The sequence below is a fragment of the Dermochelys coriacea genome, chromosome 27, assembly GCF_009764565.3.
Source record: "Dermochelys coriacea isolate rDerCor1 chromosome 27, rDerCor1.pri.v4, whole genome shotgun sequence".
Taxonomy (NCBI): Eukaryota; Metazoa; Chordata; order Testudines; family Dermochelyidae; genus Dermochelys; species Dermochelys coriacea.
In genome coordinates this window covers 14,245,637-14,272,883 of record NC_050094.1, presented here as the reverse complement: position 1 = coordinate 14,272,883, position 27,247 = coordinate 14,245,637, and the positions used below count along the sequence as shown (strand labels likewise).

Here is a 27,247-nt window from a genome sequence, read left to right as displayed (position 1 = left end):
GTTTGCTGTTAATGAAAAAGCTCTATGTGGGGCAGGGAGGGCACAATCTAACCAACTCACCAGGCACCCTGATGGGCTGACAACAGCCAGAGTTCTCTGTTCCATCAGTTGTCATATTGTTGCATTGGTGATTCTCTCTTTAACAGATTCAGCCCCAGCTTCAAGACCTGTGCAAGGTAGGACACGTGTGACTAGCTGAATGTGTCTCGCCTTGCTGACAGCCTACTTTTTTTTTTTTTTCCCTCCCCTTCCCCTCCATTTTCTCTCTCCAAAAGTTTGCGGTGTTGCCTGGTCCTGCACCTCTTCCCCTCCCATGCAGTATATGTAGCACAGCACCATTCTAACTTTTCAGCTGTTTTTGAAATGCAGATCTGACACTCATTTGTTCCAGAGGCAGTTGTCTTATTGGAGGTGGGGACAAATTTCAGGCCAAAAGAAGAGAGCTCATTAGGGGGAAGATTTGAATGAACGATCAGTTGCTTGGTTTAACTCGGGCACACTGCTAAAGGTTTGATTCTCTTTAAAAACCCAGATCTTATTAGGAAGATTTTGATGTTTATTTTACTGAGAATCAGGTACTAGTGTGTTTTTTGTTTTAAAAAAAAAAAAATTTTATTTGTATGCTTAAATGGGTGCATAGTAATGCAAATATCATCTGTCTGTGTTTGTGATTCATGCAAAATGCAGAGGAAAGTCTTTGGATCAACCCCAAGTTGTGGTGGTTTCACATTTAAGCATGGGCTTAGTTCTTACTGAAGTCATGGGATTTAAGCATGTTTCTAAACCCTTTGCTGAATGAGGATGGACTGCCGGGTCAGGGCCTAACTGAAGTTAGAAACTATTGCCCTAATATAGCATAGCAGCAAGGCACGGGGGCCTAGCTCCACTGTCTCATGGCAGTGACAGCAAAGACTCCAGCGTTCCATTTCTGGCTCTGCTGCTGACCCGCTGTGTGCCCTCAACTAAGTCACATTAGCTCTCTGGGCTTCTGTCCCTGTTTCAAAAAGGGTGGTAATGACACCTTCTGGAGTATCCTGGAGAAGTATAAAGACAAAAATACCAAGGATTGTTTTTATTTGATGTTTTTGGACTAGAATTGTTTTGAGATGTGAGCTAAGAGCAACCAGTCTGAATTAGCAGTCTGTATGCTATTGGGGATGGGGGAAAATTGTTAATTTAACAAAAGGAGCAGGGTGGTATCTTTTTATAATGCAGGTAAATAGCATTAAGGATTCTACAAAGCCAGAAAGAACCTAGCTGGGTTTTCAGCTCCAGGCTGTCAAGCGTTGTAGCTGAGGAAGAATCTTTAGACTTTTAGTTTGGAGTTCAGTGAGGAACCCAAAATATCACTTTTAGCAGAGAGTCCATCCTCACTTGCTACAGAGCTGCCTTTTCAATGAGTTTGGTCCCAGAAGCCAGATTCTTTGTCACCTTTTACATTCCTGGGACAGTCAGTCACCTGTTGGATTCTGATCTCCAAACAGAACTGAAAACCTAGGCTGAGTTTTGTGAAGCTCCTTTGCTTTGTTCCTTGTTTCCTGCTTTTTCCTCCCCATTTCCTGCTCTCCCACTTTGGAAACTCGATGGATGGGAAGTCCAGCCTCTGTGGTCCTCTGGGATCACAGGCCACATGCAAAATATGGGCTTCAGAATGATGCATTTGAGCTCTCTTCAGCTCCATAGAATAAATCTATAAATCCGGTTTGGGGGGAATGGTTGATATATTTGGGGGCATGGGAGAAGGAAGCAGTTTTACCTCTTCCTCCTCTCCCCTGTTTGTGAAGCTGAAGTGTGGCTATTATATTGAAAACTCTTGGAAAGGTTGCTTTAGCTGCGGTTTCATTTTTCTCTTGGATGATGTGTCTGCTACTTCCTGCAATGCAGCCCGTGGGTTCGGCGTGGGGGAAGTCACTGAATGTGGAAACTTCTCAGCAGCTGTGTGTGTAAAGTGCTGCATTACAGCTTTTGGGCACAGATTTATGTGTGGGGGTTGATTTTTCTTCGGATAGGTAAAGCCACGACCCTGTTCAGCCGTCACACCAAGGCTATCGTTTGGGGGATGCAGACACGAGCGGTGCAGGGCATGCTGGACTTCGATTATATCTGCTCCAGGGATGAGCCTTCAGTCACTGCCATGGTTTATCCATTCACGTAAGTGTCCTGTATCCACCATGTAGTTTTCCTGACTTCCCTTATCTCCCTTCTCAGATCTATCCGCTGGCTTTCTCCCCTTCAAGCTCCCTTTTATTCCTCAAGTCTTTGCACACCTCCATCTCACCCTATATCTATGATGATACATTCTCTTACGCTCCAATCTGCCAACTAAGCGGTTCTCCCAACTACTCCATCTGTCTCCCTTGCCACTCCTTACTATAGGCCATGTCTGTGAAATGGCTTGGAACAACCCCACAGTTCATGTTTACCAGGCTCCATCTCTCTCTTTCAAAGAATTCCCAAGTATAATGACCACGCTACACTGGAATGTAGGAACTACCCACCATATAAGACTACTGGTCCATCTAGCCTAGGATCCTGTCTTTGAGTGTGGCTCTTTGTTTCCTTTAAGCTTTCTTTGGGGCAGGGAACGTGCAGTTCCTTTAGCCTGACATCATGAACACTTAGTGCCTTATTTATAATTTTCTTTTTTAATCCCTTGACCTTAGTGTTGAATCCAGCATCCAGGATTTGTTTAAAATTTCCTGGGATTCTTCAGCTGTTTCACCAGTCAAACCGAAAGTGCCAGACATTGCTTTGTTCGTTCTGTATCTTGTATAGCTTAAACTCTCTGGACCAGAGTGTCTCCCAGCTATATTTGTAAGCTACCTAGCACAATGGGGTCCCAGTCCTCATTGGGACTTTTGGATGTAATCATGATAGTTAATCCTGCAGACCTTGTTTAATCTCTCTTTCAACTGCGCTACATCTGGGTGGCTCCCTGTAGGATGTGGCTTTTCTGGTGCATGGTGCCGACATGCTGCCTAAGCTGCTGAGTCATCTGACTGAATTGCATCTAGGTGGGGCTTTCTCCCGGAGGGAGGGAGGGAGATGTGACGAACTCTTCACTGAACAGGGTGGGTGGCAAGGAAGAGAATGAGAGAGTGGCTGCTGATCTGTTTGTCTGAGAAAGCTCCCTTAAGGGTTGTTTGCTGCTGTTTTGTTTTTTTGTTTGTTTTTCTATGAATCTGAGATATGAGGAGTACATATCACTGTCCTTCAGTGAATTCCTCCTCCACCCCTTGTCAATCAGACACTCCACAGTGTTAGTTTTAGACTTTGATCATGAGGATTACATCTCTGGAATCCCTTCTGGGTGAGAAGCACTTTACACACTCCAAATGCAGGCATAGCTTCACTTTCTGCTGAAATGCAGCCACTTGGAACTTGGCAGCTGTTACGAGGAAGCAGCAATGTAGCAGCAAAGTTTAAGACCAGAAATGAAGATGCATCCTGTACCTAACTGAGTTTGCAGGGGTAATTTAGGTTGGGAAAATGTAATGGCCAGAGGTGGAATTTGGCCAAGATGCTCAGGATCTTTAACCCCCTGCGTGATTAGTACGACTTGGTTCAGCAATCTGATTCCAGCTGCACAATCTCTCTTGATTTCAGAGAATGACCTCTCTGAATGAAGCTTTTACTGGGGTGCATCTCCTTGTTGTGTCTGGGTGGTAAAATTCCCCTTTCATGGTATGGAAATTTAGCTGACCCTAACTCTGCCACTGTGTTTGTCAGGCATGAGGATGCCAGTGCCATGTGCTCTCTTCCAATTCCCCATTCCTTCTGACTTGTATTTGTCAAATAGCCATTAACACATCATTTCTAAATGTGTTTTATTTGTTTCTTTACCTTGCTTTGTCTATCCAGTATCTGGCTGAATTGAGATCCTGTTTGCTAACCTCACTGTGGAGCTTATCATCCTTGCTAGGTGATCCTGCTTTCCTTTACCCTCTCTGTCCCGTCAATCCAGCTTCCTCTATATGCTTCTCTGTTTTATACACCGCACACCTGCCTGCTATTGGCTCTTACTACCTTTTACCTCTCTCCTAAGATCTGAAAAAGCCAACCTGACGGTGTCTGGGAACTGTGTTTTGCTGACACATTCTTGTGTCTGCAGCACTGTGTAGCCATGTCTCTTTGCAGCAGTGTGAATGATCAGGTCTGTCTCATCTTGGTGTTCATAGTGGCGATCACAAGCAGAAATTCTATTGGGGCCACAAGGAAATCCTGATCCCTGTCTTCAAAAACATGTCTGATGCCATGAGGAAGCATCCAGAAGTAGATGTGCTGATCAACTTTGCATCTCTACGGTCTGCTTATGACAGTACTGTTGAGACCATGAACTTTCCACAGGTGAGTGGGGAATCAGCAGAGGTCCAAACAGTAGAGGATGCTCAGGCTAATAATACCAGGGAGACACTATTTTAGAACCACAGGGTTAGCAGAGTGTTTTGGGGTCTATGAAGAACACAGCTGAGTCTACAACTGGCCTGTGAGTGTAGAAGGGGTACCAAGGGTGTAGGACAACTTTTTTTGACCTAGGTGTTGTATTATAAAGCTATGTCTTTTTAATGGATTTTTCAGGCATGTGGAATAGGGAGTCAGCTCCCATCTGCCTAGTGAGGATGACTAGATTGGACTGGACTCTCCCTTTAGGACATAACAGCACTTTTTAATTGAAGAATGGCAGGGATAGCTCTTGAACAATGCTACTGGTGTAGTCTTCACAGCACTATCATCCCAGGCTGTTCCCGGGACTCAAAACTGGGCCCTTTCACAAGATAGCACCCAGCACTAACAACTTGACAGCTCAGCTGTGCCCTCTGAGAAACGCTTGATCTTGCTGTGGCTAACGTTGTGTTATAGAACATTCTTATCTTAAATAATTCTGTCTGCTGCCTTCCCTAGAATTTGTCAAGCTGTTGACTACTGGAAGTTACTGAGTGAGTCTGTTTTTTTTTCTATTTTGTGCTGCAGATCCGCACCATTGCCATCATTGCCGAAGGCATTCCAGAGGCACTGACACGCAAACTAATCAAGACTGCTGACAAGAAAGGGGTTACTATAATTGGGCCTGCGACTGTAAGAAATCCGCTATGGCACTTCCTGCCCACACTCCTTCATACTTGTTTTCAGATCAATTTTCCTTACCGGGGGGAAAATATACGTTAGAATCTATTTCAAATTCTTGTTTGTAATATACTATAAAGCACAGAGTCGTTCCCAGTTTGAAGGTCATTATGAAGCAAGCAATTCTATTGCTGCCTTCTGTTTTGTATAAATCCTGGCAGAAGCAGCCTGCTCTGCAGACACGTCTCCATGCTGCTCAGCTTCCATGTGTGTTTATGAAGGGCCTGATTTTCTTCCCTCTTCCTGTAGGTTGGTGGGATCAAACCTGGATGCTTTAAAATAGGCAACACGGGGGGTATGTTAGATAATATCCTGGCATCAAAACTCTACCGGCCTGGCAGTGTGGCCTATGTTTCCCGCTCTGGAGGAATGTCCAATGAGCTCAACAACATTATCTCCAGAACCACAGATGGGGTCTATGAAGGTGTGGCTATTGGCGGGGACAGGTAGGAAACTGTTTCTTCAAGGAACATGTCTTTGTTTCTTCCAGTGCCTGACTCAAAAACATCCTGGGTCTTTTAGAAGTTGTTGGGGTTTTTTTGTTTTTTTTTTTCCATGTTTTAAATTAACCTTCCTCTTCTCGGAAACATTTTGTATGAAATTTAAAATAAATAAATAAAAGCTCAACTTCCTTTCACTTCCCCTCTACTCCACCCAGATATCCTGGATCAACTTTCATGGACCATGTATTACGCTATCAGGACACACCGGGAGTGAAAATGATTGTGGTGCTGGGGGAGGTGAGTTAAACCAACTGCTCCTCTGGCCAAATGTTCTCTGGAAACTGTTTCTTTGTAATAGAAGTTCTTACAGCCTTGGGTGATAGACAGCTGAATCAGCTATAGGAACATCCAATAACTATTGCAGATGCACTGTTCATCTTAGTAGCAGATCTCTCTTCCTATTGAAAGAGTGAATCTTTTCATGTTCCTTTTTTGAAATACTGCTTCACAGTAGGAACATCCAGCCCAGAATAGGCCCACAGAGTCCTTTGTTTGTTTTTTTAAACTATTTCTGGAGATTAAGGGAGGCTTGATTTTTATTTTACAAGCATGTGGCACTGTGTCTGAGATGTGGCAAAAAAGGGGATTCACTTAGAAATATTGCCCTGATTTTAAAAACTGACTTCTACAGAAGTACATAAACTTGAACCCAGTCAAGCTACTCTTTGTTTCTCTTTGCAGATTGGAGGCACAGAAGAGTACAAGATCAGCAGGGGTATTAAAGAGGGCCGCATCACTAAGCCTGTTGTCTGCTGGTGCATTGGTACCTGTGCCACAATGTTCTCTTCAGAGGTATATGCATAGACTGTGCATGTAAAATATGCACACTTGGTAAAGGGGGGTCACTTCCTTGCATTGCACCCAAACCTTTCCAGACATCTGTCACCATTAGCAGTCTGAATGCATGGATGTGGAATTTTAACAAATCATTAAACGATAGTAGCATCCTATATTTCTGCAGTACGTTTCATCCAGAAAGATCCCAAAGGATTCTGCGCACGCAGGGATTGCCAGGAATGTCCTGAGTTGGAATGTGGCAGCTGTTTAATGGCACATAATGGTGTACTTCAGTTTAGGAAAGAGGAATGAGGAAGATACAGCTTCCATGTAAAAATGCTGGGGGCAGGGATGTAGAGGAAAATGTAATTAGCCACACTAATAATACAGGTTTCAGAGTAGCAGCCGTGTTAGTCTGTATTCGCAAAAAGAAAAGGAGTACTTGTGGCACCTTAGAGACTAACAAATTTATTGGAGCATAAGCTTTCGTGAGCTACAGCTCACTTCATCGGATGCATTTGGTGGAAAAAACAGAGGGGAGATTTATATACACACACAGAGAACATGAAACAATGGGTTTATCATACACACTGTAAGGAGAGTGATCACTTAAGATAAGCCATCACCAGCAGCAGGGGGGGAAAGGAGGCAAACCTTTCATGGTGACAAGCAAGGTAGGCTAATTCCAGCAGTTAACAAGAATATCAGAGGAACAGTGGGGACGGGGGTGGGAGGGAGAAATACCATGGGGAAATAGTTTTACTTTGTGTAATGACTCATCCATTCCCAGTCTCTATTCAAGCCTAAGTTAATTGTATCCAGTTTGCAAATTAATTCCAATTCAGCAGTCTCTCCTTGGAGTCTGTTTTTGAAGCTTTTTTGTTGAAGGATAGCCACTCTTAGGTCTGTGATCGAGTGACCAGAGAGATTGAAGTGTTCTCCAACTGGTTTTTGAATGTTATAATTCTTGACGTCTGATTTGTGTCCATTCATTCTTTTACGTAGAGACTGTCCAGTTTGGCCAACGTACACGGCAGAGGGGCATTGCTGGCACATGATGGCATATATCACATTGGTAGATGCGCAGGTGAAAGAGCCTCTGATAGTGTGGCTGATGTGATTAGGCCCTATGATGGTATCCCCTGAATAGATATGTGGACAGAGTTGGCAACGGGCTTTGTTGCAAGGATAGGTTCCTGGGTTGGTGGTTCTGTTGTGTGGTGTGTGGTTGCTGGTGAGTATTTGCTTCAGATTGGGGGGCTGTCTGTAAGCAAGGACTGGTCTGTCTCCCAAGATCTGTGAGAGAGTGATGGGTTGTCCTTCAGGATAGGTTGTAGATCCTTGATGATGCGTTGGAGAGGTTTTAGTTGGGGGCTGAAGGTGATGGCTAGTGGCGTTCTGTTGTTTTCTTTGCTGGGCCTGTCCTGTAGTAGGTGACTTCTGGGTACTCTTCTGGCTCTGTCAATCTGTTTCTTCACTTCAGCAGGTGGGTACTGTAGTTGTAGGAATGCATGATAGAGATCTTGTAGGTGTTTGTCTCTGTCTGAGGGGTTGGAGCAAATGCGGTTATATCGTAGCGCTTGGCTGTAGACAATGGATCGAGTGGTATGATCTGGATGAAAGCTAGAGGCATGTAGGTAGGAATAGCGGTCAGGAGGTTTACGATATAGGGTGGTGTTTATGTGACCATCGCTTATTAGCACTGTAGTGTCCAGGAAGTGGATCTCTTGTGTGGACTGGTCCAGGCTGAGGTTGATGGTGGGATGGAAATTGTTGAAATCATGGTGGAATTCCTCAAGAGCTTCTTTTCCATGGGTCCAGATGATGAAGATGTCATCAATGTAGCGCAAATAGAGTAGGGGCATTAGGGGATGAGAGCTGAGGAAGCATTGTTCTAAGTCAGCCATAAAAATGTTGGCATACTGTGGGGCCATGCGGGTACCCATCGCAGTGCCGCTGATTTGGAGGTATACATTGTCACCAAATGTGAAATAGTTATGTGTCAGGACAAAGTCACAAAGTTCAGCCACCAGGTTAGCCGTGACAGTATTGGGGATACTGTTCCTGACGGCTTGTAGTCCATCTTTGTGTGGAATGTTGGTGTAGAGGGCTTCTACATCCATAGTGGCTAGGTTGGTGTTTTTAGGAAGATCACCAATGGATCAATCAAGGATCTCAAGGATCTACAACCTATCCTGAAGGACGACCCATCACTCTCACAGATCTTGGGAGACAGGCCAGTCCTTGCTTACAGACAGCCCCCCAATCTGAAGCAAATACTCACCAGCAACCACACAACAGAACCACCAACCCAGGAACCTATCCTTGCAACAAAGCCCGTTGCCAACTCTGTCCACATATCTATTCAGGGGATACCATCATAGGGCCTAATCACATCAGCCACACTATCAGAGGCTCTTTCACCTGCGCATCTACCAATGTGATATATGCCGCCATGTGCCAGCAATGCCCCTCTGCCGTGTACATTGGCCAAACTGGACAGTCTCTACGTAAAAGAATGAATGGACACAAATCAGATGTCAAGAATTATAACATTCAAAAACCAAAAAGAAAAGGAGTACTTGTGTCACCTTAGAGACTAACAAATTTATTAGTCTAAGGTGCCACAAGTACTCCTTTTCTTTTTGCGAATACAGACTAACACAGCTGCTACTCTGAATTCAAAAACCAGTTGGAGAACACTTCAATCTCTCTGGTCACTCGATCACAGACCTAAGAGTGGCTATACTTCAACAAAAAAGCTTCAAAAACAGACTCCAACGAGAGACTGCTGAATTGGAATTAATTTGCAAACTGGATACAATTAACTTAGGCTTGAATAGAGACTGGGAGTGGATGAGTCATTACACAAACTATTTCTCCCTCCCACCCCACCCCCCACTGTTCCTCTGATATTCTTGTTAACTGCTGGAATTAGCCTACCTTGCTTGTCACCATGAAAGGTTTTCCTCCGTTCCGTCCCCCCCCCCCCCTGCTGGTGATGGCTTATCTTAAGTGATCACTCTCCTTACAGTGTGTATGATAAACCCATTGTTTCATGTTCTCTGTGTGTGTGTGTGTGTGTAAATCTCTCCTCTGCTTTTTCCACCAAATGCATCCGATGAAGTGAGCTGTAGCTCACGCAAGCTTTATGCTCTAATAAATTTTAGTCTCTAAGGTGCCACAAGTACTCCTTTTCTTTTTGTAATATAGCTTCCAGATTAGATAATGCTTTGTGCTTTGGAGCATTAACAAGTGAGGGCCAGGGTCTCTGTGCCAGTGTTTGAAGTAATGAAGCTGAATAGAAAGTTGACCATGTGCATTACCACTTCTTCTTCTCCAGTCAAGTTGGTTTCCTGCCTAAAGCTTGTGGAGTTCCTTTTAGTCCACTGGTTTCTAATCCAATATCTGGCTCTATTTTCTGTCTCTTTATCAGCAATTAGATGATTATCTCTTGGTGCTTTCTCTCATCATTAATAGGTGCAATTCGGCCATGCGGGGGCTTGTGCCAACCAGGCTTCTGAAACTGCTGTTGCAAAGAACCAGGCCCTGAAAGAAGCTGGCGTATTTGTTCCCCAGAGTTTTGATGAGCTTGGAGATGTAATTCAGTAAGTAATATGAACAGGGCACCCTGAACATAGTGGTGTTTGCAGGGGATAGGAAACCACAGGGGTACTACCTCTTGTCAGGGTTCCTTCCCCACTCTGAACTCTAGAATACAGATGTGGGGACCCGCATGAAAGACCCCCCCAAACTTATTCCTACCAGCTTAGGTTAAAAATTTCCCCAAGGTACAAACTTTGCCTTGTCCTTGAACAGTATGCTGCCGCCACCATGAAGGTTTTAAACAAAGAACAGGGAAAGAGCCCACTTAGAGACGTCTTTCCCCCAAAATATTCCCCCAAGTCCTACACACCCCCTTCCTGGGGAGACTGGAGAATATCCTAACCAGTTTGTTACAAAATCATCAAAGACCCAAACCCCTGGATCTTGGAACAATGGAAAAATCAGTCAGGTTATTAAAAGAAGGATTTATTTATTTAAAATAAAAAATCATCTCTGTAAAATCAAGATGGAAAATACTTTACAGGGTATTCAGATTCAAAACACAGAGGATCCCCCTCTGGGCAAAACCTTAAAGTTAAAGAAAACAGGAATAAACCTCCCTCTTAACACAAGGAAAATTCACATAAAACAAAAGATAAACTAATCTGGCTTGCCTCTACTGGTTGCAATATTGGAGACTTGGATTAGGATGGGTTGGAGAAGATGGATTTCTTTCTGGCCTCTCTCAGTCCCAAGAGAGAAGAACCTTGTAAACAAAGAGCACAACAAAAACCTTTCTTCCCCCCTCCTCCTCCCCCCTCCCCCCCCCCCAAGATTTGAAAGTATCTTGTCCCCTTATTGGCCCTTTGGGTCAGGTGCCAGCCAGGTTAGCTAAGCTTCTTAACCCTTTACAGGTAACAGGAGGCTGCCTCTGGCCAGGAGGGATTTTATAGCACTGCATACAGAAAGGTGGTTAGCCTTCCCTTTATATTTGACACCTCTAAACTGGCAGGGGAGATGTGATAACCTTGCTTTGTGAAAACACTTCTATTCATACTAGGTCTTTCAATATATATCGGAATTTTGGACCAGAACTGCTTCTCTAGTCCCCTTAGAGAACTAAAAATGATCTGATGTCTGTCTCTTGTTCCCCCTCTGCCTAGGTCTGTGTATGAAGATCTCATTTCCAAAGGAGTGATCGAACCGGCCCAGGAAGTGCCTCCCCCCACTGTACCAATGGACTATTCTTGGGCAAGGGTAGGTTGTGTATCTTGTCATCCAGTTACTTGAGAGCCAGCTGGGATGTTTGAGATTTCAAATTGTTTGGAAGATTTTAGATGATAAAACTATTATGAGGGAAGACAGTGGAAGGTATGTATCATGACATCTGATGCTGTCATGTACTACTTCGGTGATTCCCAGGTGAAGCAGAGGCACCAAAAGCTTCTCTGACCTACATTGCTGGAATTATCCATTAGGGCTCCCAGACTCTTCAACGATGGGTACTGCATGGTGTCACGGTAGTCATTCCACATTGTGCCACCAATGGCTTTGTCACCTGACAATCTGGTTACAGATGTTTCACTCCCAACAGCATGTATGCTGGGCCAGGGATTCTCATGACTTTAGCGGGGCAACATTATACCAAGAAAATGCAGTGTGATGGAGCAATGTCTTGATGCTGGGATAATGCAGAGATCTTAAAGCATGGGCTCCATAATATTACCTGTAGAGCTGGGTATTGGGGATGTAGCTTCTATACCAGGTAGCAGATGACGCCAAAAAATGTAGGCAAGGCACTGTTAAGCTACCTTGCATTGGACTAGAGAAAAGCGATTCCTCTTGGCTTAATTCAGGTACTGGATAAAGAGCAATCAGTCATTTGCAGAACAGTTTGTTTTGTGGGGGGAGGGAGAGCCAAAGTGAAGGGTGTCCCTTATTTCTAAGCTGGATTGGATCAGTCTCATCTTTCTGTTCCATCCTTCAGGAGCTGGGTCTGATCCGGAAGCCAGCTTCTTTCATGACCAGTATCTGTGATGAGAGGGGCCAGGAGCTGATCTATGCTGGGATGCCTATCACTGAGGTCTTCAAAGAGGAAATGGGAATTGGCGGGGTCCTGGGCCTGCTCTGGTTTCAGAGGAGGTGAGGCTGCTTTTTGGATGCTCTTGACTCCTTTTGGTTTCAAACTTAGCTTGTGTAATAGGGATTAGGCACAGATGTAACTCAATATCTCCTTGGTCATAAGGAAATACCCTCCCAATATCTGCTCCCCTCTGAAAATATCATACGCTTCTCTGACTTTGAGGAGGGGGGAATTCCACAAACATGGTGGAGCACTGAGGAAATCCCTTTGTGTTCTGTTATCCCTCTCTCTCAGCCCTGTTTTATGGCCACCATCCTTCAGCACAAAGAAACTGGACAGAGCTATCTGCAGAGCCTATAAAATGTGTTACCAATGTGCAGGGAACCTTCTGAGTGGCAAAGATACTCCCCTCTCCTTGCCTGACCCCCAGCTGCGGGGGAACACACTTAATGCACAATACTCTCCTCTCTGGCCAGTCCAGGTGGCCAAGGAACTAAGAATGGGACAAGAACTCAATTTCCCACATAACAATATTGAGTGAAACCACTAGGCCACCAGGTCAGCCAACTCAATGTGCCTGCTGAATGATCCCAGATTTAAGGGGATTTGGTGTTGCCAGGAATCTGGATGCGAACTAGAAATCTGCAGTTAAGATGTAGAAAATGCAAGTTTGGGGCCAGATTTTCAAAGGTGGGGACAACCGGTGGGCCCACAAGAATGGACAAGTGCCCAGAGACACCTGAATATGTTCATGTGTCTTTGTTGGCACATTAATTGCAACTTCCTCTGAAAATCATGTCCTTGCTGTGCAGTGCAGGAGATGCCACATGCAGTATTCCCTCAAACACCATCCACTAACAGTCTTGCACAGAATTCCTTTTTCGTTCCAACACGCAAGACAATCCCAGCTAACACCGAGTGAATGCTTGTGAGTATGAGTGGATGTCCAAGGTGGCATCCATCAGCCTGTAAGGTTGGACTCTGTGATACACAGGTGTTAAATGCACTTGGTTTTCAGCTATGGAGACCTAGGTTCAAATCTTGGCTTTAGCCCAGAGAGCCAATTCTATAATGAAACAGCTATCCATAGGGGGGAAAGAAATTGCATAGTCCTTTTTCATTCACTCCCCTTGGGTTTAAATCACTGATCAAATGGCCAGAACACTGCAGCCATTAGACTATCTGGGAAATATACCACTGTACAAAGCATTGAGTGCACTAAGCAGAATTATAAAACCAGCCTTTTTTTCTAGCAGGCTCAGATAATTCAGGGAGACTTTCTGGGCTCTGACACCCAACATTAGGTATGGATCCTGCATCCCCTTTCTAGCTCTCCCCTTGTTTTTAGAGTGTGGCTGGGAGAGAGCCTTATTATCTAGTATGAAATAGAGATGCATGGTCTGACCATGTTGATTTCTTCCTATTAAGTAATGTCACCCATCTCTCTCTCTCTTTTTCCCATCCCCCAGGTTACCAAAGTATGCCTGTCACTTCATTGAGATGTGTTTGATGGTAACCGCAGATCACGGACCTGCCGTATCGGGAGCCCACAACACCATTGTATGTGCAAGAGCTGGGAAAGATCTGGTCTCTAGTCTCACCTCAGGCCTGCTCACTATTGTAAGCATTTCACATCTGATACATTGTCTGTCTTCTTACTATACAATCTGATTTTTACTTGCACTCCGTAGCAATAGTGACCTGGCAGCAAGTCAGAACTTGGCATGACTTCTGTACTATAGACAAGCCTGAGAGCCCCACTTACTCTTTCATCAGTTGTCCTCCCCTAATTACTCTGTCATTGATTAAAACATTGGCTTTATGTTAAATCCAATACTAATGAGGAGTAGCTGGGGAAACGGATTAATGAAACTGGATCATGTTAAAAGCCACTGGAAAATATTTGTGTGAATTTGATCCCTTCATCTCTAGGTCACTGGTTTAAATCCAACCCCAGAAGGGTAGTGACCAAAAAGTGACAGCTGTTTTGACATTCCTTTATGTGAAATGTGTTTTGGGTCTAGGTTTATTTTGTTTTTTTATTTTTGTTTTGTTTTTTGTCTGCATCACAAAAAAAAAAAACAAAACCATCACTGTTAGCACTAACTGGCCCCTTTTTATTGGGAGTCTCGGGCTATGTCTACACTACTGTGGTAAGTCGACGTAAGTTAGGCAAGTCCAGCTGTGTGAATAATGTAGCTGGAGTCGATGTAGCTTAGGTCAACTTTCTGCAGTGTCTACGCCGCGCTGGGTCATCGGGAGACGCTCTCCAGTCAACTTATCTTACTCCTCTTGTTCCTGGCAGAGTACTGGGGTCAACCGGAGAGCACTCTGCCATCAATTTAGCAGGTCTTCACTAGACTCACTAAACTGACCCGGGGTGCATCTATCACCAGTGTGTCATGGGATCATGTAGACATAGCCTCAGAAGTGACCAAGAATTAAATGGGCCTTTTAATTTTATTTGCCTTTTTGTCCCTAGAGATAGGTCTTCTCTCTTGTTGTTTACAACTGGCCAATGAATCCCAACTGGCTCTTTATCATGGACTCCTGCATAGTCTAATCCTGCTTTCACAATATCCCTGTTGTAGGTATGGGGGTGGTATGGGAGAAGGGATCTGGTTCATGCACCTATTGTAACATGCAACCATAGAAATCTTTGCTGGAGTTCAACTTGTGTATGTTGGGCTCAGGGAGACCGATTTGGTGGTGCATTGGATGCTGCAGCGAAGATGTTCAGTAAGGCCTTTGACAGTGGTATTATCCCTATGGAGTTTGTCAACAAGATGAAGAAAGAAGGGAAACTGATCATGGGCATTGGACACCGGGTTAAATCAGTAAGCAACTTACCTTGTTTTAATAGGTTGGGGCTTTCTCCTCTGGGAGAGGAAAATGAATAGAAGAAAAAGCAAGTAGAGAAAGGATGGCAACTTTTAGAAGTGGTTTCTGAACTAATCCTTAAAATAAATCATGGAAACACTTATGTTAGGCAGTATTTGGATACTCGAGTGATACGTCAGCAGTAGAGAGAGCAGTTCAGCATTAAGCAGTTACTTTGACAGCCCTTAACATTTTTCATCTCTTACAGTTCAGTATTTGGTCTTCTCCATTCACAGGTCTTACAAACCTAAAAATGAATAGATTTAATTTCTAAATTACATTTTAAAAAAAAAAGCTACAAGGACAAAATTTAATTACCTTGGCTGCAAACAAAGGGCTCATTTGAGTTGATAGGTACGGTAAGATGTGCACTCTAAGATGTGTGTCTGGCTGTTACTGCAAATAATGTGTGTTCTTAAACTTGCAGATAAATAACCCAGACATGAGAGTTCAAATTCTCAAGGACTACGTGAAGCAGCATTTTCCTGCTACCCCACTGCTGGACTATGCACTTGAAGTAGAAAAAATTACAACTTCCAAGGTAAAACACCTCCCACTACATTTTTGTTCTCTACTACCTTGAAGAAAAAAAATCTTTTGGGGTCATTGTTGGAGTTTTGCTCCAGTTTTTTAACTGGAAAGGGAGTAATGCATTGGTGCTCATAAAAGCCAGAGACACACAGCACCAGCTCGGAGCCAGGCACATCTACAGGATATGCTGTGGATGAAGTGAGCCTTATACACCAGGAGATATTGCCAGCCAATGATAGCCCACAGATTCTACAGAGCAGCCTGTGACTGCGCTCCTCATTTAATAGGGAGGTGTAGTCTGCAGAGATGCTGGGTCCTAGCAGAAGTCGACCTTGAACTGGGTAGAGCCGCATGCAGATGAGGGGGAAGTCCCCATCATTCAAATTGATTGTGGCTGTCAGGCAGATTGTCCCAGACTAGACCTCTGTGTTACAAAGTTGGGTGTCCCTTATTGCATGCAGCCTCTAAAGTATACTAAGGCCCTTTGTGATAAAAGTTGCCAGCTGAGTCCGAGTTACTAACAGTTAACATTTTTCACTTTCTTCAGAAACCAAATCTTATCCTAAATGTGGATGGCTTTATTGGAGTCGCCTTCGTTGATGTTCTCAGGAACTGTGGCTCCTTCACCCGGTAAATATTGACTTATCTTCTCTAGCTGCTGTATGAAATTGGGGAGACAGGGTAAAATCCTGATGCCATTGATGTGATTTTTCCCCACTGCCATCCAATGGGGCCAGGATTTTATCTGACATTTGCAAGGCAAGGCACCCTGCAGTAGCCTGGTCTCTCTGCAAGGGGAAGATTTCCAGGAGAAGTGGGCCTCAAATTTGCATTGGGGGTGGTTTAGAGCTGCTCTGGGAGCCATTGTACCAAGTACTCTGTTCCCAAGAATTTTGGTTTTTATTGCAGGGAAGAAGCAGATGAATATATTGACATCGGAGCCCTCAATGGCATCTTTGTGCTTGGCAGAAGTATGGGGTTCATTGGTAAGTTTCACATGCACCCAAAAGCCCTATTATTGTGATGTTCCCCATCACCACCAAAAGACAGCTCATACAAACCCCTTCATTTTTCACACCAGTCCTGACTGCATGTGGCGCATCAGCCACACTCCCAGTCCAGGAGAATCTGCTGGGATCCTCTCAGTGCTGGGGGGTTTTTTAAGCTACTGGATGAGTAACTTCTGAACAATTGTTAGGATTCTCACCCATCCCCCTGGAGCTTGTAACTTGTATCCAGGAGTAACTGGATCTCATGCTTCAGGGTAGATGATGATCACTTGTGGGGACAGGAAGGGACCTAACAAGTTTCAAGGCAAGGTCAGTCTAGGAGGAATGGAAACTTTGATTGCTGCATGTAAAAATCACTTTCATTCCAGGACACTACCTGGATCAGAAGAGGCTGAAACAAGGACTGTACCGTCACCCGTGGGATGACATCTCCTATGTTCTACCAGAGCACATGACTATGTGATAGCCAGTAGCATTGCTTCAAAACAGAGAAGCAAGTTGTCTGCATGGAAAACAGTTACACATGGGACTTAAATATAAAGGCCATAGGTTTATAGAAATCAAGAACTACTGTGCAAAGCAGCTGTTCTATAAGCATAGAAACTGAAGCAAATAAAACTAAGTGTGATATTCCATATGCTACCTGCTGTATTTCATGCTTGGAAGCAGCTGAACTTTCTCTTCTCCCCTGCCTCTTTTAATTTTTCTACTCGTTTTATTTTCTGTGTTTTCTGACAAGATTTTAAGATTTTGGGGGAAAGGGGAGGGTGTTTAGCTCATGGACACAGCTGCTTTTGACTTGAAGAACTAGACATGTTAGCTTGAAAATAAGCTGTAACCTTCCTGACAAAAGGAGGAACCAAAACCTGAAGAATATTGTTCCATCAGCTATGAGTGGGGGTTCTCTTGTAGGTTGTTCTTCAGTTTTGTTTGCTCTGTGTTTACCTCCACAGTCCAATAATATCTTGTGTAGTGGGACCATTGCTGATATAGCCAATGCCATTCAAACTCTGGTGTAGTAATTTAAAATGTAAAGTTGTAACACATACTCTTGGTAAAACTGTGAAACTACCTGTATTGTGTTTTCTATATTTACACAGCCACCATATTACTTACAGGAAATGCTGGCCCCCTACATTATCTACATATGCAAGATGCATATTCAGTGGGCCATTAATTATAGTCGCTATAATAACTTCAGCATCCTACTTGTCTCTGTATTATTGTAACCTAACTTAAATAAACAATACATTAATAATTGGGTTTTGTATTTTCTCAGTGCTGGCACCTTGAGATTTGTTTGTACTGAATCTTACCTTTATGCAGGGAAATGGAATACTTTAAAAGACTGGGTAACCTGCATTGTGCAGATCTACAATTTGTCTGTCTTCAGGTTTTCCTTTTGAAGATCAGGCCCTCAGTGTCTCCAACTAGGCACCCCAAATCAGTAGCCACTTCAGTGTGTAGCAAATGGCCAAAATCATACACACAACAACAAAAACTGTTATGAGATAAGCTACTGTGGCGATGGGGGCAATCTAAGTACCTGGATAAACTAAGCAGAAATGGGCAAGGTCTTGCAGCATGAGTTAAGATGGGGGGAAGGTCAACATACCTTTCTGCAGTTTGCTTAATTAAGGGACTTAATATGTATAAACGCTCCAATAACACTGCATGAAAGTTAGGGTGCTATATCATACTACATTAATAATCCTAATGTCCAAAGTCATTTAGAGTAAGTCGAGCTGTAAGTGATGGTGACAAAAGTAAACTCTCAACTCACCTGCATTATAAAGTAGATCCCAAAGACAGGAACATTAGTGAATGCTTCATGCCCTCCTATCCTGCAAAATTCCCCAAGGAAGAGAGATTGAAAGGAGGAGACGACTATGGTTCAGAACTTCCCTGGGGCTTGATGGGCTGCGTAAGATTATGGGTAAATGTATACTTGAGCTTTGGCAGGCGTGTACTGTAGGGAGGTAGCATTCGGCACAGCTACAGCACGTGCTGTCTACGCAACTGGATTCCCCAGCAACGGGAAACGCACTTTAAGACGGAGGTTCTCCACCAGGGAGACCCGTCAACTCACCCTTGGGCTGGATGTACCTTTCTTTGCAATATTACTGCAGAGCGGGCCCGCTGGATTCTAGTGAACCGACCCCCGAGCCGCTTGACCGTGGCCAGCGCGTTGCAGGTGGGCGAGGCTCCGGGGGCAAGAGAGGTGATGGCTCCGGACCGACGGGGCTATCCCAGCCTGCCCTAGGATCTCCAGGGCCTCGGCCCCCTTGCCCCTGCCCCACCCGCAGCCAGGGCCCAGTGCGCGGAAGGCGCAGTCCGTCCTGCCTCCCTCGCTCTGGCAGGGAGGATCCCGGCGAGGCCGGGTGTGACTTTCCCCCGGGCACGTGGCCCTGCTGCCAAGGGGGAGGGCTGGAGCCCACCCTCCATGGGCGGGATGCTCAGCGGGGCCCGGCTGGCTCAGCAATGGCAGAGAGGGGGCCGAGGGTGTGCAGCGCCTGGCACCCCTCGACCGAGGGGGGGGGGAGGCTGCCTGCTCTTTGTTAGCCTCCCACTGAATGTGCCCATGAGGCAAAGCCACCCATCAACGCCCTTTTACGCTGAGGCAAGGGGACAGGCGCGCACGCGCACACGCACCCCCCCCCCCCGTGCCGCCATCGGGATTCGAACCCGCGGTCTCGCTTCCCTGCCTCCAGAACTCCCTGGGGAGGGGGCGGAGCCGGATCCGAGCCCGCCGCTTTCCTGCCTTGAGCTCCTCCCCCGCCAGCGCGCCGCTTACGGCCTGCGTCGGGGGGGGAGGGGGGGCGCGCGCGCACGTTCAGTGACGTGCTCCTCCCGCCCCCCCGGAGTGCGCACGTCCTGCCGGTGGCGCGCGCGCCGCGCAAGATGGCGGCGGCGGCGGCGGCCTCGCCTCAGCCTCAGCCGAAGCCGCCGCCGCCGCCCGGGCCCGGGCCCGCGGGGGAAGGCGCGGGCCCGGCGGGCGGCGGGCCCGAGGCGGAGGCGGAGGCGGAGGAGTTCGAGTTCGCGTGCCCGGCGCACTGCAGCGAGCTGGCCTGGCGGCAGAACGAGCAGCGCCGCCTCGACCTCTTCTGCGACGTCACCCTGGCCTTCGGCGGCGGCGCCGGGCCGCTCCGCGAGGTCCGCGCCCACCGCTCCGTGCTGGCCGCCGCCACCGACTACTTCACCCCGCCTCTGTCGGGCGGCTTCGCCGAGTCGCGCTCCGGCCGCGTGGAGCTGCGGAAGTGGAGCTCGGAGGGCGGGCCCGAGCCGGACACGGTGGAGGCGGTGCTCGGCTTCATGTACACGGGCAGCATCCGCGTCAGCCCGGGCAACGTGCACGAGGTGCTGGAGATGGCCGACAGGTGAGGGGGGCGGGGAAGGAGAGAGCCCGTAGGTGAGGGGGCGGGGACAGGACAGTTGTCTGTGGGGGGAAGGAGATGGCCCACAGGTGAGGGAGCTGGGCTGGGCTGGGTGGGGGCAGGGCAGGGCAGGAGTGGGGGGATGGGGCAGCCTGGGGGGGGAAGGAGATGGCCAATAGGTGTGGGGGGATGGGCTAGGGCAGGGCAGGCCGAAGGTGGGTGGGAGAGGAGGGGGCAGGGCAGGAGCAGGGGGAATGTGAGGGGGTCGGGGGGGGGGCAGGGAAGGAAATGGCAGACAGATGAGGCGGCAGGCCAGGGGCTGAGGTGGCCAACAGGTAAACAGAGGGAAGGGGTTGGCCAGAGGCTGCCCAAGGCATCTGCACCCCTCTCTCCCCCACAAAACTTCAGTGTGTTCCCTCCCCCAATAGGCTGAAGGTATTTCTCTGTCAGGTAGAGGAGTGGCTGGGCCAAATGTCAGTGAGTGGCGTTTTGATCCAGTGCAGCGTGGGGTGGCCAGGCTAAATCTGCCCCTCTAACTAGCAGCCTGATTTGTTAGTAGCCGGAGTGGTGGCTGGGGATGGAGAGACAGGTGAGGTGGTAGGGAGGCACAGTGGAGAAAGGTAAAAGCTGGTGTAGCGCAGGCACACAGGTGAAAGGGCAAGGTAGAGAAGGTGATGGAGTTGGCTAGTAAGTGAAATGCAGAGGTAGTGGGTAAGAGAGAGGGGGGAGCTTGGAGGGACTGCAGCTACTCATAAAGTGGTTACGTTGGACTGGGGGCGGGGGGGATGCTGGAGCTGGCAGGGGAGTTGTGGAGGGATGATCAGTAGTGAGGGTGGAGCAGTGGCATGTTCTCCTGAGTCTTGTGCCTTTCCTATAGGAGCAGGATCATGTTGTCCCATCTTCTCATCTCTGTATCCTCGTAATTAGACCCACCTCTTCTAGCTAAATTTTACAGCTCCTGAATTCTCTGAAGGTGAAGGGATCAAAGCTTCCCTTGTGGGAGTGGGCACATGTCATGCACAGCATTCCTAACCTCCAAAGAGCTTCCCTGAGCTGCACCGTGGAGATTGGACACACCAAATTCATCTCCCTTAGGGATAATTTGCTAGAGGCTACAGTGGACTGGTTGGCGGCATCTGAACTTAAACGCACTGATCTAGTAGGTGCCCCCATTCCACCAGTAGTTAATGTACCTAGTGAGCAGAGCCAGTATTCCAATTTGGCTTGCAGCCCTTGCATGTGTCTAGGCTACAAGATGGCTAAAGGGAGCTGGTAAAAGAACAATTATGTAACGTTGACTTCCTAAAGTACATCAGAAACTTAGCTGTTGTGCAGTATAAACACTTTTTTGTTAGTTATATGACTGGATTTAACCCCATTCCCCTCAGTTAATGTCTTAACTCATCTTTGTTTGCTTTTCAGGTTTTTATTGATGCGGTTAAAGGAATTCTGTGGAGAGTTTCTGAAGAAAAAACTGAATCTCTCCAACTGTGTGGCTATTCATAGCTTAGCTCATATGTATTCCTTGAGCCAGCTTGCCCTGAAAGCTGCAGACATGATAAGAAGGAACTTCTGCAAAGTTATCCAAGATGAAGAGTTCTACACATTACCCTTTCACCTCCTCAGAGACTGGCTTTCAGACTTGGATATCACAGTGGACTCTGAAGAAGTTCTTTTTGAGACTGTCTTAAAGTGGGTTCAGAGAAATGCTGATGAAAGAGAGAGGTACTTTGAAGAACTCTTTAAACTGCTCAGACTGTCTCAGATGAAACCCACTTACCTTACCCGGCATGTCAAATCTGAAAGGCTAGTATCCAGTAATGAAGCCTGTCTTAAATTAGTGTCTGAAGCTGTGGAAAGCCATGCCCTGAGGGCTGAGAACTTGCAATCTGGTAATTTACAACATTCTGCTTATCCTGTATCATTGCTGCCTCGCTATGGGCAAAACATGGATGTCATCATGGTGATCGGTGGTGTGTCAGAGGGAGGGGATTACTTAAGTGAGTGTGTAGGCTATTTCATTGATGAAGACAGGTGGGTAAACTTACCACACATACATAATCACCTTGATGGACATGCTGTTGCTGTTACAGAATTATATGTTTATGTGGCTGGCTCCATGGAACCTGGCTTTGCCAAGACTGTGGAAAAGTACAACCCCAACAGAAATGTCTGGGAGCAAGTCTCTCATCTAATAACCAGAAAGCATTCTTTTGGCCTCACTGAAGTCAAGGGAAACTTGTACAGTATTGGTGGACATGGTAACTTCAGTCCTGGCTTTAAAGATGTAACCATTTACAATCCCAAGCAAGACACATGGCACAACCTGGAGTCAGCCCCAAAGATCCTTCGTGATGTAAAAGCAGTCACCATAGAAGATAGATTTGTTTACATTGCTGCTCGAACCCCAGTTGACGATAGTGAAGATGGTTTAAGGGCAGTCATTACCAGATATGACACAGAGACAAGGCACTGGCAAGACATCGAGTCTCTGCCACTCATTGATAACTACTGCTCTTTTCAGATGTCTGTTGCCAACACAAACTTTTACCAGACTGCATCATGCTGCCCCAAGAGTTACCCCATAGATAATGAAGAGGCTAAGAGAAAGATCTCTGGCAGAATACCAGAGGAGATTCTTGAAAGTTTACCTCCAGAAGTTCTTACCATTGAAGGGGCGGCCATTTGCTATTATAAAGATGATGTTTTCATCATTGGTGGGTGGAAGAATAGTGATGATATAGATAAGCAATACAGAAAAGAGGCCTATCGTTACTGTGCTGAGAGAAAGCGATGGATGCTTCTCCCTCCCATGCCGCAGCCTCGCTGTAGAGCAACAGCCTGCCATGTGAGAATCCCATTCAGGTGCTTGCATGGTACACAAAGATATCCTATGCCACAAAATTTGATGTGGCAAAAGGATAAAATACGGCAGATGCAGGAAATACATCGGCATTCTTTCAACTTGCAAAGAATGCCCCGCTCACAGATTGAGTGCTAATTCATGGAAGACCGTTCCTCTAATAAACCCGGTTTAAGGAATACAGTGCTATCCGTTTTGTAAGGCTCAGTACATTGCCATCATATATTAAGATTTGGATAATTGAACTGGTGGCTGGTTTGATGCATAAAAGTAACATCTGTACTTAAATATTGAGGATGAGAAATAGTTAACCAACACCTAAAATCCCTCTCTTATGTATCATGGAGAAGAGCATACTGTAACCCAGGAAAACTAAATTCCTATTAAGGGGATGTGATGAAATGCCTGACGCTTTAAGAAAATTTAATGTAGAATCTGTTAATTCTCTTGTGCAACCCTCATTTTCATTATATGGATTTAGTCTGTCAACAGTTCCTTCAATGTAAAAAAAAAAAAAAAAAAAAAAAAAAAAAATCCAGCTTAGCACATTTTTTTAACCATTACATTTAGATGTATTCTTAAAGCACCAATTTTATTTGCACTTACATATTGATATTTCTTTAGCTTCTCTTCTCCTGAGTAGCTGAAATTCACATACAATTGGCATTCGTGCACTTAGTTCTCAAAACTGAGGGGACATGCAATAGTTAGAAATACCTGTTATATAAAAATAAAAGCACAATCTTTTTTCATAAAATTACTTCAGGATGTTTGTGTGTGTTAAATATTTTGTTTCTGTATATTGTAGAAATGCCAGAGTTTACTTATAACAAATGATTGGTAAAACATCAGAGACTTACTAAAATGGGATTTGAGACGGCACCTGGGATGATTTCACTATCTCAACATGCTTCATGTTTCTGGGTCTCTTCTTTATCAGCTTGATTAGAAACTTAGGCAAACAATCAACCTGATTAAATGAGTGAAAACAGTAAAAATGTTAACAGTAAAAAAGTAATATCCACTTCTAAAATATCTGGGGATATTAGGAATTACTAAAAGCAAAATTATTTCATCGCAGGGTATTAAAGACTGAGCTATTTGAAGGTTTTTTCCAGACATGGCACACATTTAATTCCAGTAAAAGTTTGAAAAGTGGACCTGTATCCAGTCTGCCTTTGACAATCAATACTTTTTTACCTTCGATATATTTTCTCTATAAACTTAGAGTTGCAGTGCCACACTGTTCCCTGCCAAATTAGCACTTTGTGTTTCTGATGAAGTGGAACAATCAGTTTTTGAAATCTTTAATTGCCAATGAGAAGCTTTTAGTGATCTTAAGCCTTTACAGTCTTCAAATGTTTAAATTCTCCATTTATTCTGTTTGCAGCATTTAGAGATGATTGCGGTGAAATTAAGCCATTTAATTTTTTTGACATCTGAGATTGTTTTATGAATAGGGCCATGTTGGTTCTAGAATACTTAATACAATATTCTCTAAGGGAAATATCCAACACATTGTCCCATGGAAGTACCTTTGCCCGGAAGTAACCCTCTCTACTAAGCCCTCTCACCTTATTCTCATCGTGAAACTTTTTCTCAATTATTTCTTGTGAATTCCATTATCCTTTCTACCCCCTCTTCTTCCCTAGCCTTCCTTTTATTAAACTCTTTGGATTATTTCCACTGTAGGCCTAACTCAGGATTTTAGGGAAAGGAAAGGAGTAGTAATGAGTGTATCCCAAACATCTACACAGTCAAATATTGCTGAAAAAGCTGCTTACTTTCTCTTGTTCATTTTATGGTATAGTGTCTTAAATTTGGGCCAGCTAATTTTGGAAAGCTCTTCTAAACATTTTACTCTTTTTTTAAAAAGTTTAACTTTCTGAACTGAAACTTCTCATTTTCCAATTCAGCAGGCAGTCTAGATCATGTCTGAAATACTAGGTAAGTCTTTCAACTGCATGATGTGTACAGGTTTTTCTGACTTGAATATGACCCTTAATATTTCCTCTTGAAATTCACTTGACATTTTCTATATCATTAACTTGCCTTGCTGTAACATTCAGACTAATCCAGGCTTGTAAAAATCACCATGAAAATGTAACAGCTCAGATACAGTCTAATCACATGCTAATGCCATCATGTTGGATTTTACTTGGCTTTTGAATTATGCTGCAAGAGCAGGTGGGCAGGTCGAAATTTGCAAGGCAGGCCTCACCTGTTTAAGAGGGGACATCAGTTAGCTTATTCAAGTTAAAGGCTGCAGAAGCTATTGGAAGCCTGTATCCCAAGAAAGGGGAAAAAATTCATAGGAAGGAGTCGTAGACCAAGCTGGATGAGCAAACATCTTAGAGAGGTGATTAAGAAGAAGCAGAAAGCATACAGGGAGTGGAAGATGGGAGGGATCAGCAAGGAAGGCTACCTAATTGAGGTCAGAACATGTAGGGATAAAGTGAGACAGGCTAAAAGTCGAGTAGAGTTGGACCTTGCAAAGGGAATTAAAACCAATAGTAAAAGGTTCTATAGCCATATAAAAAGAAAACTAAGAAGGAAGAAGTGGGGCCGCTTAACACTGAGGATGGAGTGGAGTTAAAGATAATCTAGGCATGGCCCAATATCTAAACAAATACTTTGCCTCAGCCTTTAATAAGGCTAATGAGGATCTTGGGGATAATGGTAGCATGACAAATGGGAAGGAGGATATAGAGGTAGATATTACCATATCGGAGGTAGAAGCAAAATTGAAACAGCTTAATGGGACTAAATCGGGGGGCCCAGATAATCTTCATCCAAGAATATTAAAGGAATTGGCACCTGAAATTGCAAGCCCATTAGCAAGAATTTTTAATGAATCTGTAAACTCAGGAATAGTACCGAATGATTGGAGAATTGCTAATATAGTTCCTATTTTTAAGAAAGGGAAAAAAAGTGATCCGGGTAACTACAGGCCAGTTAGTTTGACATCTGTAGTATGCAAGGTCCTGGAAAAAATTTTGAAGGAGAAATTAGTTAAGGACATTGAAGTCAATGGTAAATGGGACAAAATACAACATGGTTTTACAAAAGGTAGATTGTGCCAAACCAACCTAATCTCCTTTTTTGAAAAAGTAACAGATCTTTTAGGTAAAGGAAATGCAGTGGATCTAATTTACCTAGATTTCAGTAAGGCATTTGATACCGTGCCACATGGGGAATTATTAGTTAAATTGGAGAAGATGGGGATCAATATGAACATCAAAAGGTGGATAAGGAATTGGTTAAAGGGGAGACTGCAACGGGTCCTACTGAAAGGCGAACTGTCAGGTTGGAGGGAGGTTACCAGTGGAGTTCCTCAGGGATCGGTTTTGGGACCAATCTTATTTAATCTTTTTATTACTGACCTTGGCACAAAAAGTGGGAGTGTGCTAATAAAGTTTGCAGATGATACAAAGCTGGGAGGTATTGCCAATTCGGAGAAGGATCGGGATATTATACAGGAGGATCTGGATGACCTTGTAAACTGGAGTAATAGTAATAGGATGAAATTTAATAGTGAGAAGTGTAAGGTTATGCATTTAGGGATTAATAACAAGAATTTAGTTATAAATTGGGGATGCATCAATTAGAAGTAACGGAAGAGGAGAAGGACCTTGGAGTATTGGTTGATCATAGGATGACTATGAGCTGCCAATGTGATATGGCTGTGAAAAAAGCTAATGCGGTTTTGGGATGCATCAGGAGAGGCATTTCCAGTAGGGATAAGGAGGTTTTAGTACCGTTATACAAGGCACTGGTGAGACCTCACCTAGAATACTGTGTGCAGTTCTGGTCTCCCATGTTTAAAAAGGATGAATTCTAACTGGAGCAGGTACAGAGAAGGGCTACTAGGATGATCCGAGGAATGGAAAACTTGTCTTATGAAAGGAGACTTAAGGAGCTTGGCTTGTTTAGCCTAAGTAAAAGAAGGTTGAGGGGAGATATGATTGCTCTCTCTAAATATATCAGAGGGATAAATACAGGAGAGGGAGAGGAATTATTTAACCTCAGCACCAATGTGGTCACAAGAACAAATGCGTATAAACTGGCCACCAGGAAGTTTAGACTTGAAATCAGACGAAGGTTTTTAACCATCAGAGGAGTGAAGTTTTGGAATAACCTTCCAAGGGAAGCAGTGGGGGCAAAAGATCTATCTGGTTTTAAGATTCTACTTGATAAGTTTATGGAGGAGATGGTATGATTGGATAATGGGATTTTGGTAAGTAATTGATCTTTAAATATTCAGGGTAAATAGGCCAAATCCCCTGAGATGGGATATTAGATGGATGGGATCTGATTTACTATAGAAAATTCTTTCCTGGGTATCTGGCTGGTGAATCTTGCCCATATGCTCAGGGTTTAGCTGATTGCCATATTTGGGGTCGGGAAGGAATTTTCCTCCAGGGCAGATTGGAGAGGTCCTGGAGGTTTTTCGCCTTCCTCTGTAGCATGGGGCATGGTTGACTTGAGGGAGGCTTCTCTGCTCCTTGAAGTCTTTGAACCATGATTTAAGGACTTGAATAGCTCAGACATGGGTG

The 27,247-nt window shown here is 44.8% G+C and overlaps 2 protein-coding genes across 5 annotated transcripts in view; both read left to right on the top strand.

Moving 5' to 3' along the window:
- ACLY (ATP citrate lyase) overlaps positions 1-17,712 on the top strand; it is a 49,898-nt gene extending 32,186 nt beyond the window's left edge. For 2 of the 4 annotated variants that reach the window (XM_038385300.2, XM_038385301.2), the window contains exons 14-29: positions 147-176; positions 2,010-2,151; positions 4,179-4,347; positions 4,972-5,076; positions 5,374-5,570; positions 5,783-5,864; positions 6,309-6,419; positions 9,885-10,012; positions 11,114-11,207; positions 11,938-12,092; positions 13,503-13,653; positions 14,727-14,870; positions 15,341-15,454; positions 15,992-16,074; positions 16,354-16,430; positions 16,823-17,712. In XM_038385300.2, the coding sequence (XP_038241228.1) occupies positions 147-176; positions 2,010-2,151; positions 4,179-4,347; positions 4,972-5,076; positions 5,374-5,570; positions 5,783-5,864; positions 6,309-6,419; positions 9,885-10,012; positions 11,114-11,207; positions 11,938-12,092; positions 13,503-13,653; positions 14,727-14,870; positions 15,341-15,454; positions 15,992-16,074; positions 16,354-16,430; positions 16,823-16,917 (1,877 nt within the window). In that variant the 3' untranslated portion in view covers positions 16,918-17,712. The remainder of the gene's footprint in view (positions 1-146; positions 177-2,009; positions 2,152-4,178; positions 4,348-4,971; positions 5,077-5,373; positions 5,571-5,782; positions 5,865-6,308; positions 6,420-9,884; positions 10,013-11,113; positions 11,208-11,937; positions 12,093-13,502; positions 13,654-14,726; positions 14,871-15,340; positions 15,455-15,991; positions 16,075-16,353; positions 16,431-16,822) is intronic. The other 2 variants (XM_038385305.2, XM_043503517.1) reach the window with 1 other exon arrangement.
- A 1,643-nt stretch (positions 17,713-19,355) lies between these two features.
- On the top strand, positions 19,356-23,451 carry KLHL11 (kelch like family member 11). Its single transcript, XM_038385153.1, has 2 exons — positions 19,356-19,831; positions 21,251-23,451. The coding sequence occupies exons 1-2, from the start codon at positions 19,356-19,358 to the stop codon at positions 22,827-22,829; spliced, it is 2,055 nt and encodes a 684-aa protein (XP_038241081.1). The 3' UTR covers positions 22,830-23,451.
- The last annotated feature ends 3,796 nt before the right edge of the window (positions 23,452-27,247 follow it).